The 16,919-nt window shown below is 33.9% G+C and overlaps 2 protein-coding genes across 8 annotated transcripts in view; both read left to right on the top strand.

Annotated features, from left to right (window-relative positions):
* LOC145256340 (UDP-glucuronosyltransferase 1A3-like) overlaps positions 1–3,752 on the top strand; it is a 90,308-nt gene extending 86,556 nt beyond the window's left edge. For all 5 annotated transcript variants that reach the window (XM_080115121.1, XM_080115120.1, XM_080115118.1 and 2 more), the window contains one exon: positions 2,146–3,752. In XM_080115121.1, coding sequence (XP_079971247.1) covers positions 2,158–3,678 — 1,521 coding nt within the window. In that variant the 5' untranslated portion in view covers positions 2,146–2,157 and the 3' untranslated portion in view covers positions 3,679–3,752. The remainder of the gene's footprint in view (positions 1–2,145) is intronic.
* LOC145256342 (UDP-glucuronosyltransferase 1A3-like) overlaps positions 1–16,919 on the top strand; it is a 38,867-nt gene that overhangs the window by 7,331 nt on the left and 14,617 nt on the right. Inside the window, exon 2 of one of the 3 annotated variants that reach the window (XM_080115128.1) lies at positions 12,911–13,042. The gene's annotated coding sequence lies outside the window, so the exon portion shown is untranslated. Of the gene's footprint in view, positions 1–12,910; positions 13,043–13,347; positions 13,471–16,919 lie in introns of those variants that run through there. The other 2 variants (XM_080115126.1, XM_080115127.1) reach the window with 2 other exon arrangements.

Below are 16,919 nucleotides of genomic sequence, written 5' to 3'. Positions count from 1 at the left end.
AACATCCTTAGAAAAACCCTTGATCTTTGAAGCTCTTGGTTTGGAGCTAAGATTGAGGGCACTCCTCCGGAAATTAATCCCATCCCTTTCCAGAGAGACGTTGATAAACGAAATCAGAATTATTATTATTATCATTATTATTATTATTATTATTATTATTATTATTATTATTATTATTATTATTTGTACTTACTAGGAATTCTCACACATGTCATCATCAGAGATTACTCACTGATAATAAGCGGTGGTGTTCCCTGGAATCTGGGTGACTACAAATCTTCCCAGATTTCCAATAATCTCCACCTATTTCAATAACTTTTTCAAATAACTTTACATTATAGCAACAGCTGCTTAACATTAATTTTCGCTAGTTGTTTTTAATTGGCATTCATATGGAAATAAAACTCCACAATGTCCTAGTACGCTCTACACGCTGCCAATCGATGTCTGGTTAGTGCTCTCACTCCTCAATCGTCCAATCCTCTTTGACCCTTCGTAACTATTTTGTTTTGCATCAGGCTTTTAAAATTTTTTTTTATTATTTTGTTCTAGCTGAGGTATCTTACTGGATGCTGGATATTATATCATATCATATATACAAACTGAGATATCTTTTTAAGATTCTAACCATCCATTCAAGTGCAATTATTTGTGTCTCTTGCACTTGGCTTACCGGGTATATTTGATAGATATTTTTTAAATTATTCTTTTAAAGAGTTCTGTTGCTTCTATAAATGATAGAGATCTTCCTAAAACTCCAGTTTCTTTTCATCTCGTACATATCAGTCGAATCTCTTCTTTAATATGACAACCCTTGAATCGCCTGCAGAATCCTTTACTTTCTTGCGCTGCTATTGTCGGATCGCTCTTGCCATATTTTTTTTTTTACTTGGGAGTCACCACTTATCCAGGCCCGAAGGCCACACGAGGATAAGGGTTAATGAATATAAGGTGGTATTGTAGAATGATCTGTGATTTGAGAGATCATTGATGAAGATTAGGAAGAGAGTTGGGCCCAGAATGGAACCTTGAGGGACGTCAACGTTGATACTATGAATTTTTGGTTTCTGCGCAGCAACAACTAATATTATAAGCCTTTCATAGGGAAAAGATTTAATAATTGAGAGAATATTTCCATAGCTAGCGATCTTGTGAAGTAAACTTTTGTGCCATACTTTGATATGTTAAGAGCTATTGCTCTAGAAACGAAGCCCCAGTCGAAAGATTTACTAGTCCAATTTGATATAACAGTTAGTATATCAGCTGTAGATCTCCGTACCTAATAATCATAATCCCTGTAAAAAAAACAAACTAGCCAACACGCACAATCACATTGACTCGTTAAGTCAGCGAAGTTAAGCAACATTGAGCTCGGTCAGTACCAGATAGGTGACCAATTTGGGAATATCAGGTGCTGTATGTTTGAGGACATCGTCACCTTCCTGCAAGAGTTGCAAAATGCCAACGTCGTCATCTCCCCTACATGCGACTGATTATCAATAATTGATAATCGGAAAAAAAAAAATCCGATGAAAAAAGGAACGGACGATTTGGACCAAAATTAACACGTTATACAGCCTAACATCACGTGTATTTGAGTAGCTTTATTATCATACAAGCAGAAAAGCTTGGCATATAAAATCAACAGTAGATTCTTTGATATGACAGGAATACTTTCGAAATGTTTTGTTTAAAGGAAAATCGAACCATGATACTCGAGTTTTTCATTTTAAACTTACATACAAGCCGTTATATATATAAATAATTTTATAAAATCGACAATAAATTCTGTACAACAATATGTTGTGGACTTATTCACTGCGGAGAGGCATGTAAACCTTCCTCTCGGTAGAATCGATTTGGTTGAAAAATGGACGGTTTCATCGATTTCGATGACAATAAATACATTGGTTGATCATCATTCAATCCCGGGCAATGTTGAGTCTCTCTGCTAGTAAACTATATTCTGAATTCATAAATAAATAAACATTTTTTTAGTTTGTTCTTTTGTAAAATGAATTATATATTTTTTTTAACTAATATTCTTTATCTTAAATAAATTGTTGTTGTTTTTTTTTTTGTTTTTTGGGGGCTATTCGTCATTCATAATATGTGATTTTAAAGTATCTTGATTTTTTATTTCAGAATCATCGAAAAATGAAAAAGGTTTTCATTATTCTTTCTGGAATATACGCTGTTCTTCTTATAAATACTGAGCCAATCAAATGCGACAACATACTTTTCCTCAGTCTACCATATTTCAGTCATATACATCCGATGACTTCCTTAGCGAGAGAGCTCCACAGAAGGGGGCATAACTCGTATATTCCTATCTCTCAGGAACTAACGAAAAAACTAAAAAAGCCGGAAGGGGTCCGTTTTTTACAGATGCCCGAAAAAATTAAGATGGATGAATTCACGAAGATTGCGTTAAGTTTTTTTTCTCCAAAGAGTACATATTCGTTTGGAGATGTGCTGAAAGCCAATTGGGAGGTTTGCGACAATTTGCTGCTGAACGAAAAATGGTTTCAGGAGTTAAAATCTATAAATGCTACACTGGCTGTTATCGACGCTGTTTTCATGAGCAACTGCCTGGTAATAATCCCATATAAATTATCGATCCCATTCGTATTCATGGGATCGATGAACGTGCCACCCTTACATCGAACACCATGGGTGTACTCAGCGTTTCCCTACACGTTGACTAGCTATTCCGAACGCATGTCATTTACTGAACGACTCCAAAATACATACAACTATTTCTTTGATTACATAGGTCCCCCTTTAGGTGCTCCATCGAAAAGTGTACAGAGTTATGCACCAAATAAACCGGCCATCTCTTTTGATGAGCTGCGACGCAAAGCCGATTTGCATATTGTAGAACTTGATTTCTTGATAGATTATGCAATACCGTCGCTTCCAAATGTAGAATATTTAGGAGGAATGGGAGCACTTCCCGCTGAACCCTTAAAAGGAGAGTTGGATGAATTTGTTAATTCGTCCAGTAATGGAATCATTGTGGTTTCGTTTGGTTCTCTTGTAAGTTTGCTCCCGAAAGAACATCTTATTAAAATGGGAGAGGCTTTTAAGAAAATTAAATACGATGTCGTCTGGAAATGGTCGGATGCAAGTTATTCTTCATCAAATGTTTTTCTTACAAAATGGATGCCACAAAACGATTTACTGGGTCATCCGAAAACGAGGCTGTTCATCACTCACTGCGGAAATGGGGGACAGTTTGAAAGTTTGTATCATGCAGTTCCTATGTTAGGCTTTCCTGTCTTTGGAGACCAGCCTCATAATGGTAAAAGAATGGAAGACAAAGGTTTTGGAATCTCCATGGATTTGTATAAATATACAGTCAAAGATCTTGTTGAAAATATAAACGAAATAATCTCAAATCCGAAATACAAAAAGAATATCAAAATGGCGAGTGACATTTTCAAGTCTCGACCTGAAAGTCCTTCCGAGAGAGGAGCACGCATAGTTGATGACGTCATCAAATATGGTGGCGGTTTCATGAGGTCTTATTGCCAGGATATGCCGTTGTATAAATATTTTATGTTGGATATTTTTGCGGTTGTATTTTCATCTGCTTTCGTTGGGATTTTAATTGTTGTTTTTATTCTTCGAAAATGTTTTTCGTTTTGTTTGAACAAGAAAAAAAAGAACGAATGACGTATTTAGGACAATAATTGTCAGTAACAAATGAGGTTGCTTTTAAGTAGTAATAAAAGTACGGAAATAACGAATGTTTCAGTATTATGTCTCCTTTATTTCGAAACATATTTTAAATTTCCGCTTTAATAATCAATAGGGCCAGGACAACAGCATATTCTTTACGTTGTTTTGTACTCTCGAGTGTGTATCTGTTGGTATTTGATATCCTTTTATGTAGAGTGATGTGGTTCTCCGTTGATTAATTGTGTCGGATATATACTCGAGAGTCAAAACTATGAAAAGAATATGCTGTTGTCATAACCCTAATAATCACACACAAAACTTACAAGATGTCAAATACATTTTAATTACAATATGATAAATTTGAACTAATTACAATTTTGCATAAAATAAAAGCCAAATCCCGTATTCATTAGAGATTATTGACTTAATTGCGATAAATTGAATAAATAAATTATTGTATATCTGCTTTTATTGTTTACGAAATGTTTAAAATAAATTGTTGTTTTCCATGTGATTTTCTCTTTAAAGAATACGGGATTTTGCTTTTATTTTATGTCTTGAAAATTTTTATTAGTTCAAGTTTATCATATTGTCATTAAAAATGTACATTGACCTAGGGATCGTTAAGTATATAAGCAACTGCCAGTCGCCATTTTTTCTCTCTTTTTTTTCTTGTCAAGCGACCGAATCCAACAAAGCACACACACACACACACACACACACACACACACACACACACACACACACACACACACACACACACATGCTATCCAGGTAAGTTACACAATGACGTTAAATGCGTTTGAAACTGTTAGTATACCCAACGATCATACACTTTACTACCCGCATCCAAAAGAGAGCATAATGCTTGGTTGGATAGTCCAATGGCAAAAGTGCAGATATAATTGTATCCCCTCAGAGGAAGAATGTAATGTCTGAGAGTTTAGTCTTGTGGCACGATGAACTGAATTGTGCATTATATTAACCGGCGTTATGTACTCGGAATCCATTAAAGGCTCTAATCACATCTTAGAAAAAACTGCTCCTTAGTTCGTGACATCAGCAGAAGTGTAACAGTCTGACGTCGGACTTTCAATGATAAAACTGATTTTGCTTGTAACATTCTGCTGCGGCGTGGTTTGAAAACTCACGGTTTTATTTGGCATTCAGTTGTGTTTACGCTCTCGTATCATTCACAATAGAACGTAGAGTTCGCACAGTTCTGGACAAGTTGTAAGAAAAAGGTCTAGGGGACTTACATACTATTCGTCAGCGTCAGGCACATAGGTGGGTTCCTGAAAATTTGTGTTAAGTCAAAGACAATGGAGAAATCATAACAGAACTCCATCATTCATTTTGTTTGAGTGGGCCACTGGGCCAGCCATTGAACATTGTGAACACTGAAATCTTTACAGACATGAATTACAGACGAGCAGACAGGATGTGGTAAATTTTTTCAGAGATGCTACAAAATACCCCCCCACTAGTATAATATAAAAATAAGAAAGGGAAAAATGTTTCTCAACTTATTTTTCTTAACTCAACCTGCCTGCACGGCTAGCTGTTTATAAGATTAACTCTACTGGGTAATTAGTGGGTGGCTTATTCTCTCTCTCTCTCTCTCTCTCTCTCTCTCTCTCTCTCTCTCTCTCTCTCTCTCTTCTATATCAAGTAAGACAGTCAATTCTATGTAGTGATTCCTTTTTTCTTTCTTTTCTTTTCTTCGTTTTTCTTTTATTCTCTAACTCAAGAGCTTCCAGACTTTTTTTTTGCAATCACTTTTTAATTCTCTCAAATGAACAGCTCGTAATTAATTCTAAAACGAGAGCTCTCTCAAGCCAGATCCTAATTAATGTCAAAACGAGGTCATATATTATTAATCGAGTTTCGTTCCGATTGCTGCAAATTGTTCTCAGTTCGTGAATCGGCGTTTTGAAAGTAGACTCGTCGTTTCTGACTTATTAATGTCGTAGTTATAATAATTCCAAAGTGAAATTCTTCATCTCTCATTCTCTGAACCGTAGAGGGGGAAAGCTTCTTTCCATCTGGTTACTTCTATTTCTTTTATGTACTCTTGGCAATCTTGGGACAATTCTTACGGTCTGGTTTAAACTCCCTCAAAATATCTTTTTTGCCCCCAAAACCTCCTTGTCCACTCTCGGAATTTGTTTGTGCAACCCGTTTTTTAATAGGTTTTGGTTGGGTCTTGGAAACTCAATCCCCACTCGATATCAAATCAAAACTGACTACGTAACTTCTCCTACTTGAGCGATTGGCCGATTTCATTCATTCATTTATGCATACTGATTCCGTCTCAATCATTTCTCTTTCCGCAGACGGTTGGTACATCTAGGTCACTAAAGGTTGGTTCCTCTAGCTAGCCGAGACGGCACTTTACAGAAACAATATAATTTCCAATAAACAACTTCACAAATCTCATCGTTCGAAGTTTCTAGTCTGCGCACCTAGCTAACTCTCAGTATATACACCAATGGAGGAATTGAAAAGTTCTGTTTAGAATTAATGCAATTCTCTTTTGTAAAAAGAATACTTTCGGTTATCGGTATCATGTCGCTGAAAAGAAAACGATGATCAGGTGTTCAATCTCACTATGCCCAGCCACACTGATGAAACGCGTATCTATAAATGAACTTCCGGGAGCTAACAGTCACGTACGAACGATCAGTCCACAAAAGAAAGAAAGTAAAGGAAAATATGTTGAAACTATAAGAGTAGGGAAAGAAAGGCAGATGCTTAACATGGCAATACCAGACTTTAATCATCGTCGCCAAATAACCTACATGTTTATCAAATAAAATAAAATTGGCAAAAAATAGCAAAGTACAACAAAAAAATCAGAAGCTCACAGTATTAATGCTGGTGTCTCCAGGGGTCCATCCTGGGCCCAACACTTTTCCTGATTTACATTAATGATCTTCCAAATAACATCCTTACATCATTTGTAGACATTTATGCTGATGACACTACCATTTATGGTAGCACATCTAAGACAGTAAACGACCAAGTTCTGTCTGATTCTCTCTCCTCTGATCTTGAGCACGTGGTACAATGGGGAAAGGAGTGGCTGGTTACTTTTAATGCATCTAAATCCAAGCTTCTCTCTTTACATCATCAACATTCTGATCCGCATCTGGAATCAATTGAAATGAATGGCTCTCGTCTTCAGGAGGCCTCAAGTTTTGACAAGCTTCTGGGCTTGACAATTACTCCTGATCTTAAATGGAACACGTACATCAAATCTGTTGCCAGGGCTGCTGGAAAAATGGTGGGATCTTTCTATCGATCCAGTAGATACCTCATTGCTGATGCTATTCTCTATCTATATAAGAGCCAGGTACGTCCAAGGATGGAATACTGTTGCCACATCTGGGCAGGAACTGCTAGAAAGAACTTGTCCTGCCTTGATAGAGTTCAAAATAGACTTCGTAGCCTCGTAGGAGATGTCCTTTTCTCTTCTCTGCAACCTCTATCTTACAGAAGAGATGCTGCGAGCTTGTCTCTTATGTATCGTTATTTTTATGGAAAGTGTTCGACTGAGCTTCAGTCTATGGCCCCCCCCTTCCCAAACTTTCACAAGAAACACTCGTCTAACTTAAAACACTATAAATAATTCCCCCCCCTCTTTATCTGTACCGAAACCTGAACGTAGATTCTATGAACAAGGCTTCTTTCTTAGAACTGCACGCCCGTGGAATTGTCTTCCGTTTTCCTGCTTTCCGGCTAACTACAATATGGTTGTGTTCAAGTCTAACGTAAATAAGTTCTTGATGAGCCGTTCCATATGAGTCAACAAATTTACCGAATTTTCATTACTAATGATTACTATATTTTCCAATTTCTACTGTACACTCTTTAACCCTTATCCTTGAGTGGCCTCTTGGCCTTGATTATGTGGTGATTCCTGTGTAAAAAAAAGTTATGTAAAAAAACACTGGTAAGTAATGTCTACGTCTTTATATCGTCTGAATATTTTTTGTCGACTTCAAGCCTGATTAAGATATCGTCACTACATCTGGTAGGCTGGCCCACGAAGGTTGATCTAGCATTTACTTTCAGAAGCATCGTAACCTTCGCTTTCCTTATTTTATCCTTTAGTCCCCACATTTCATGAATGTTTCTGACAAAGGGGCAAGAATTGCTGTTTTCTATAAATATAATACATATTGTTTGCTAGTTTGTTTTTTGCAAGTATATAAATTCCATTGACTGGAAGGCGTTTTATGCTCGAACACAATCGAATAGGACTGTTGTGTACCATGCGTTTGTGATGAAGATTTCTTACATGTCACTAAAGGAAATGCCGATATGGTGTAAACAAATTAAAGACGGAGAACAGAAGGAACTGAAGACTAATAACACTGTGTTGCATATAGGGGTTCTTATTAAAAGAGAGAGTCTTAGAGAGAGAGTTTTATTAAGAGGGATGTTGAAAGACTCAGAGAGAGATACGTTGTTGTAAGAGACTTAGAGAGATTGTTCATGTTATTACGATTCTTATATATTAAATGTTCATTCCTTAGACGTGTTGAATGGAAGAAGAAAGCTCTTTGAGTGAGGAGATAGTGTTCAGACATTGTGTAGACATGAGATGTCGAGACGTGTATGTAATGACATTTTATAACACAGATATATAATACAATTTTCACTTTACCTTTTTGTAAGAATCACAAACACAAAGATGAGCTTTATCACAACACACATGATGGATTTATTTCTTCACGACCGGCCGTGGTTTCCTCATCAAGAATTCAAAGCTTCACATTTTAGTTTCAAAGTGATCGTCTCGCTTCCTAGACGTTCGAATTAAAAACTCCAGACTCTCTCTGAGTTTCTCACTGACTGTCTCTAACTAACTAACGCTCACTTCCTATATTGAGAAATCCATGCATGTCCGGCCAACGGGACTAAAATTCACGTGCCATCAACATGCGTGGACTTGCACGTTTCCTGAACATTCTGATTTTTCAATAACCTATTTTTTCTTTATTTTCACAAAGGAATTCAACCTACATATCTAATTTATTTAACCAATATTTTATTATCCACATTCTTTTAACAATTGAATAGTTTATTTATTATTTATTTCATCCGAATTAATAATTTACTGGACATTCCATTTAAACCTATTGTTCTTTAAAACTTATGTCCAGGGTTCGATTTCTGCTTTCTCTTATTTTCATTTTAACTAATCTCTCTATTTTTATACTTACATGAAAAGGGGACAGCCCTTATCATGTAACAACTGGAAGAGACTGCAGAGCGGATGAGAGTATGATGAGTCCTGATAAAAAGTTTGGTAATGAAACCTTACAAAATGCATCTTGTTTACGCCATGACGACAAAGGACAAGTGGACGCGTAAACATCTCTGTATTGATATATAACAGAAACTTGAAAGAGACGAGTTTGAGGAAACCTCTTGTTTTCAGTAATAAGGTCATATTTCATGCTGTAACAAAACGCGGACGCGCGTGTGCAAATGCCGAGCCGTGTGCAAAGAAAAAGACTAGAAAAAGCGTTTCGTGTATTGTTGGAAAATACTCGAACACAGCTGAACATGCGAACATGTAAACAATATTTTTGCTGTTAATTAAACAACACGTGCAAAGTGGGGGTACTAGGGTTACCCAAAGACCTGACCCTTTTACTCGTGTTTTAAAAGTGCCCTTTTCAGAGGAATGAATTATAGGTCTGCGCCCCACCGAAACGGTGTTCGTTATTATATTTTTGCGTATTTTTTCACTTGAGCACCTGATCTTTGCATGTCATTGAAAAACAAGGCCACTAAGTTATAAGGGGCTACTATTTAAAACCAGATCCACAGAGATACTATGTAGGAGTTATTATTATTATTATTATTATTATTATTATTATTATTATTATTATTATTATTATTATTATTATTAAAATATCATTATTATTATTATTAAATTATTATTATTATTATTATTATGATTATTAAAATATTATTATTATTATTATTATTATGATTATTAAAATATTATTATTATTAAAATATTATTATTATTAGTATTATTAAATTATTATTATTATTATTATCATTAAAATATTATTATTATTAAATTATTATTATTATTATTATTATTATTATTAAAATATTATTATTATTATTAAAATATTATTATTATTATTAAAATATTATTATTATTATTATTATTAAAATATTATTATTATTAAAATATTATTATTATTATTATTATTAAAATATTATTATTATTAAAATATTATTTTATTATTATTATTATTAAAATATTATTTTATTATTATTATTATTAAAATATTATTATTATTATTAAAATATTATTATTATTATTATCATTATTATTATTAAAATATTATTATTATTATTATTATTATTATTATTAAAATATTATTATTATTATTATTATTAAAATATTATTATTATTATTAAGATATTAATATTATCATAATTGTTAAAATATTATTATTATTATTATTATTATTATTATTAAAATATTATTATTATTATTATTATTATTATTATTAAAATATTATTATTATTATTATTATTATTATTATTAAGATATTATTATTATTATTATTATTATTAAAATATTATTATTATTATTATTATTATTATTATCATTATTATTGTTATTATTATTATTATTATTATTATTATTTAAAAAATTAGCAGCAGTTACGGGGATGGAATATGAAGAGAAGTAAAAAAAAATGCGACTTTTAGTTCAAGCTTAAAAGTCACTCGAATTATAATTCTACATCTAAAGTGGACAGAGAGAATTATATTGAAACTTCCAACACATGTTCTCCCGACCACCTCTGCCAACAGGCATGTTATTAAAAAACTGACACCATTGCATTTGCATACGTGTGCAGTTGAAGATGAGATCTCGTGAGATTCCACGAGACTACACCTTATAAATCCATGGCTGCCATCTTTAATCTCTCTCTTCCAGATCCCATCCGAAGGTAAGTTATATAGCCGCACAATGCAAACACACGCAGGCGCTTTCTTCTTTGATTATTACATTCGACTCTACACCCGTCCCCCCTGATCTTCAGATCACACATTTGGCATGGTGGGCGTGGTCGTTTGTTGTGGGCACTCCTACGAAGGAGGATTGGCTGGACTACTTCATCTTCATTGACGCTCTCAGAAGAGGCGTCGGAACCATTGGTATCAGCGGTAAGTTGTACAGTCATACCACCAGGCTGGACTTCTTCATCTTCATTGACGCTCTCAGAAGAGAGCACCCCGAGTCGAGGAGTGCTGAGCACAATGTCTCATTGATATAGACCTGAAAGGTCTGAAGCGCCTCGTCTAATTTCTGTTTGAGGAAGAGGTCAGAGCTGGCACCTTGTTCCCGACCCCGTTCTCGCACAATCCCGGGCCATATGACCAGTCTCATTACATTGATAGCAGCAAACAGCTGTCAGTTGTCACCGGCAGTTCCTCGCAATGTGGCCCTGGCAATTGCACCTATAACACACGACTTCACCATGCAGGCTGGGTCCCTGGGACGGTCTATCATCACTTGGTGTGGGCTGTGCAGCAGCGACTACCGGTTCTCTCATCTCATAAGTATTCTGCATCATGATTCTGGCCCGGTCTACCAGATCTTTAAGGGACAATGAAGCTATGCTTGAGCTTTCCTCCGGTTGGGAGTCAAACATTTGCATGCCAAAGCCTGCTCAGGCAGCTCACCAAACAACACCGTCAACTTCGTCAGCTCGGCCAAATAAACGTCGACATTTTCGCCGGAATGTAAGGTTCTTGCATCAAAATGCTGCCAAACAGTGGCGAGGTCGATAGCAAAAGCCTTGTATAATCCTGCCTTGATCCTTTCATAATCATGTTTTTCCTCAGGACTAAGCTGTTGATATACCGCGAAAGCCCTGCCGGACAGACGTAGAGGAACCACGTATTCAATGTTCTTCACACTAGACAACAGGCAATGCAGTCCCACCTTATCCACCCAGTCAAGTACCAGGGTCGAGCCGTCGAATTCTGGTAATTTAAAGTCGAACTTGTTCCTCATTATGTCGAAATAGCTTGCAGCAAAATGGGCTGAAAAATCGTCAAAGCCAACCGCGCCTCAATTTTTCTCGTGTCAGTCAGGTTTCGAGTTTAAGAATTTTTCTTTCTTTTCTTAAGCGAATGTCACCTGCGTTAATCATGCACACTTTTCAATTTTCCCTACAATAGAAACCTCTGCAGTGCATGGACGGGATTGCTGCTTGTCGGGTTTGTTGATAAGCAAGAGAAAGTAGAAAGAGATGAGTTCAAGGAACATTTTGTTTTCGGTTATAATACCACCGTTTATAGGAATAGCAAAGTCACATTTGGCGCGAAGAAATCTTCATGCCACATTTGACCACGTGAGGGACGCACTAAAGTTAATGTCTTCTGCGCCATCTTCTAGAAGCAACAATCCATGAACCGTTTTTATTCGGGGCAAATATGATGTTTGCCTGCAAATGTTTCAGAACTCTGTTCATTGCAAGTGAATAAGAAGATTTGCTTTTTTAACCGAGTTTTCACTCGATGATAATCTGTGCCGGAGATGGATGAGATGTACTGATGATGAGGATGATTGCCATCTTCACCTGACATGACACATGGTGATTTCTTTCTCTGAAAGAAATGGCCATCTTTCTGTAACAGGGTAAGGCGGCTATATGCAAATGCCAAACCGTGAACTATATATAAAAAAAACGCGTGCACAAACGGACAAAGAGGATAGAGATAAAAGAGAATGAGCTCCGTTTTATTTGGGGAAAATAAATGTCGTTGTTACAAAGAATAGGAATTGAGTTATTACTTGTCCTATGTTCCTTGCGACGTACTCTCCTACGACGTGTTGGGCTCCGGGTGTCTACATGTTAACGCGTGTTTGTGAACGTGTGTACTACGTTACATTTCTGCAAAGGTTGAGATAATCAAGGGAAGAATCACAACTGCATTGGAGACTGTTACCCAATGCAACATGTTTGGGGGTAGTAAATTACCGACTTGTGAGTCGTTGTTTTTTTTTTTCAGGCGGGGAGAGAGCATTTGTGAAATTGATCATAGAATACATTTCACCATCTAAATTACAGTAATAGATCGTTGTTTCTAGTTTTTTGATGAGGATCGATAATTTTGTATTATTTGGATTATTCGGACTACAATTCTCATCATGAGTATTATATATTCACAGCGTTTCAGCCGATGTAACTTCCAAGATTCCCGATGGATTGAATGAAGGGTTCCGTTCGGAATTTTCTGCAGATGTCCGAGTTCGACAGAAAGATTCCCGAGTTCGACAAAATACACCCAAAGAAGGTCGGAGGTTACGTTGTTGTTTCGTTCTATTTGCCTCGATTATGTAGATTCCATTCTGCACACATTTGTAGAAACACGGTGTATATATATATATATATATATATATATATATATATATATATATATAAATGTATTAGTTAAATTGTAAATGTATAGGTACATAAGTATAATATAACTTACAAGTTATCGCATTATTAAGTAGAACATATTCAGAGATTATAGCGAACGTCTTTAAAGAAAGATAACAGTTTATTATTATTATTATTATTATTATTATTATTATTATTATTATTATTATTAAAATATTAGCAACAGTCACGTGGATGACATACGAAGAGGAGGAGAATATGCGACTTTCAATTCAACCTTAAAAGTCACTCGAATTATATTTCTACTTTAAAAAGTGATAGAGAACATAATATTGGAGATTTTGAGGTCAGTTAAACATCTTCTTCTTCTTCTTCTTCTTCTTCTTCTTATTATTATTATTATTATTATTATTATTATTATTGGGACCTGTGGAAATTCCACAGCGGACTCATTCATATGTTCATATTGATGTTGGTATTCTGTGGATGTTCAGCGTAAATGGAGGCGCCCTGGTATGTTTGTATCTGTTTCGTTAAAACTGCAAAAGTATTTAACTAAGCTAGCAAGGACGCAAAAAATATGCTTAAATATAATATTTTAATTTTTGCAGTATTCGGATATAATATTATAGAGTCAATTTTCTATCGATTCTTTTATATTATAAAGTTGCGATTTCAAAAATAAAAAATATATTTATATCACTTGGGTGGATCAGCTTTAATTGAAACCGAAACCAAAACTTATGAAGAATATATATATATATATATATATATATATATATATATATATATATATATATATATATATATATATAGTGTGATTAAGCTACACTGAATATTCCGCGTTTCATCCACTCTAGAACTCTTCAGGCTAGAGTCATAGTGTGGATGAAACGTATTCAGTGTAGCTTAATCACCATATATATCTTATAACTTACAAACTAGCTCTACCTACGTATTGAGCACTTTTCGAATGGTTAATTGTAGGCATAGACCGATTCATACCATCTAAAAAATTCCAATTAAATGGCTCATGTGTATTAATCTCTGCAGTGAAGGGTTTTCCTTTTCAGCTGTTTTCATTATCGTTATTCGTTGTATCTTTCCAGCCATTCCTCTGATTCCAATTTCTCCCATTCTTTTTTCAAAGTTTTTCGTAATTGTCCCTAGTACGCCTACAATTATAGGTATTATTTGGAATTTCTCAATCATCCATAACCTCTTCAGCTCTCTGGCTAGCTCTGTGTATTTGCTCCGTTTCTCCTTTTCTTTGATATTCACTGGGACAGCAAAGTCTACGATTTGACAGAATTTTTCTTTCTTGTTAATTATTACAACATCTGGTCTTATTGCTTTCATCGGTTAATCAGTTTGTATGTCCACGTCCCATAGGATTTTGTGATTCTCGTTTTAAAGTACTGTTGCTGGTATTATTATTATTATTATTATTATTATTATTATTATTATTATTATTATTATTATTATCATTATTATTATTATTATTATTATCATTATTATTATTATTATTATTGTTGTTGTTGTTAAAAATATTATTATTATTATTATCATCATCATCATTATTATTATTTTTATTATTATTATTGTTGTTATTATTATTGTTATTATTGTTATTATCATTATTATTATTATTGTTGTTGTTGTTATAAATATTATTATTATTATTATTATTAATATTATTATCATTATTATTATTATAATTATTGTTATTATTATTATTATTATTAATATTATCATTATCATCATTATTATTATTGTTATTATTATTATTTTTATTATTATTATTGTTATTATTATTATTATTATTATTATCATTATTATTAGTAGTATTATTATCATAATTATTGTTATTATTATCATTATCATCATTATTATTATCATTATTATTATCATTATTATTATTAGTAGTAGTATTATCATCATTATTGTTATTATTATCATTATCATCATTATTATTATCATTATTATTATTATTATTATTATCATTATCATTATCATTATTATTAATATTATTATCATTATCATTATTGTTATTATTATTGTTATTATTATTGTTAATGTTATCATTATTATTATTATTATTATTATCATTATTATTATTATTATTATCATCATTATCATTATTAATAATAATAATAATAATAATAATAATAATAATAATAATAATAACTCACCAGTATTTCTAAGTGGCAATAACCTATGGTGTTCCCTGGAGTCTGGGGGATAACATATCTCCCATATTTCCAGTGCTCTCAAACTCGCAGGATAACCAATGCAGATTGTTTCACATTATCGCAACAGCCGCTTACCATTGATTTTGTTTCATCCTTTGCTTCTTTACTCTCCGTCTTGTTCATTTTTATCTTTTTTCTTGCTGCAGTAAGTATCTTTTGTGTGTTCTTTGTTATATTTTTCTAATTCTTTTTTTTTGTGTCATTCACGCAGTTTTCTATAATAACCGTTGTTTTCCCTTCACTTTTCTTTTCATGTAGAGTTGATCAGCATTTCGTCGTCGTCGTCGTCGTCGTCATCATCATTATTATTATCATTATTATTATTATTATCATTATTATTATTATCATTATTATTATTATTATTATTTGGATGTAATGCATTATGCATGGCCATAAACGTATTGATCTTCTGATGTTGTTCAAGTGTTTCTACCTTTTATTAGGTTCCTACCATTATTATTATTATTATTAGTAGTAGTAGTAGTAGTAGTATTAGTATTAGTAGTAGTAATAGTAGTACTCACTAGGAATTCTCACACAGGTCATTTTCAGAGATTACTTACTGATAATAACCGGTGGTATTCCCTGGAATCTGGGTGACAACAGGTCTCCCCAGATTTCCAGAAATTTTCACCTCTTTCGATACCATTTGCAAATGATTTTATGTTATCACAACAGCTGCTTACCATTAATTTTGGCTAGTTGTTCTTGATTAACATTCACATGCTAATAAGCCTCTGCAATGTCCTAGTACTCTCTGCACTCTGCCAGTGGAGGTCTGATTAGTGCTCTCCCTCCTCAATCGTTCAATCCTACTTAATCCTTCAAAAATATTGTTTGGCATTAGTTTTTGTAAAAAAATTCTTATTATTTTGTTCCAGCTGGGGATGGGGCATCTTACTGGATGCTGGAAATTAACCTGCTATCTCATACATTCCAATCGAGAGATCTTTTAAAGATTCTAACTATTCATTCAAGTGCAATTATTTGTAGTATCTCTTGCACTTGGTTCACCGGGTATATTTGCCAGGTAGTTTTTGAAATTCCAATGATGGAGATCATTCTAAAAATCTCAGTTGTTTTCATGTCGTACATATCAGCCGAGTCTGTTCTTTAATGTGTTTTTAATACGACAACTCCTGAGTCTCACTTTCTCGGGTTGCTATTGTCAGGTCGGTCTTGCTATATCTTCATTGATAAAGGTGTTGATCAACGCATTAAGGAAGAATTCAACCATTTGCACCTGTACTAGTGAACCGTCTCTTAGCTTTGTAAATAATAGTTTGTATAATGTTGATTTATGAATAACAAGCAGGGAGACCGGACGTTGTCCGGGATTTAATGAAGATCAACAAATTTTCCACCCTTCCATACTTTTATTGTCATCGAAATCGGTAAAATCGCCCATTTTTTAATCAAATACATTCATTGTCTGCTCTAGTTGGGGACCCATCGTAGTGCACTGGGACCAGGAGGAAGCTTTACATGCCTCTTTCATTAAATCATTGGACCTGCTCGGATATATATATATATATATATATAT

Source organism: Euprymna scolopes, chromosome 32, assembly GCF_053919585.1.
Source record: "Euprymna scolopes isolate OS-2025 chromosome 32, ASM5391958v1, whole genome shotgun sequence".
NCBI lineage: Eukaryota > Metazoa > Mollusca > Cephalopoda > Sepiida > Sepiolidae > Euprymna > Euprymna scolopes.
Note: the sequence above shows the minus strand (reverse complement) of the source record. Positions and strands in the feature narration are given on the sequence as shown.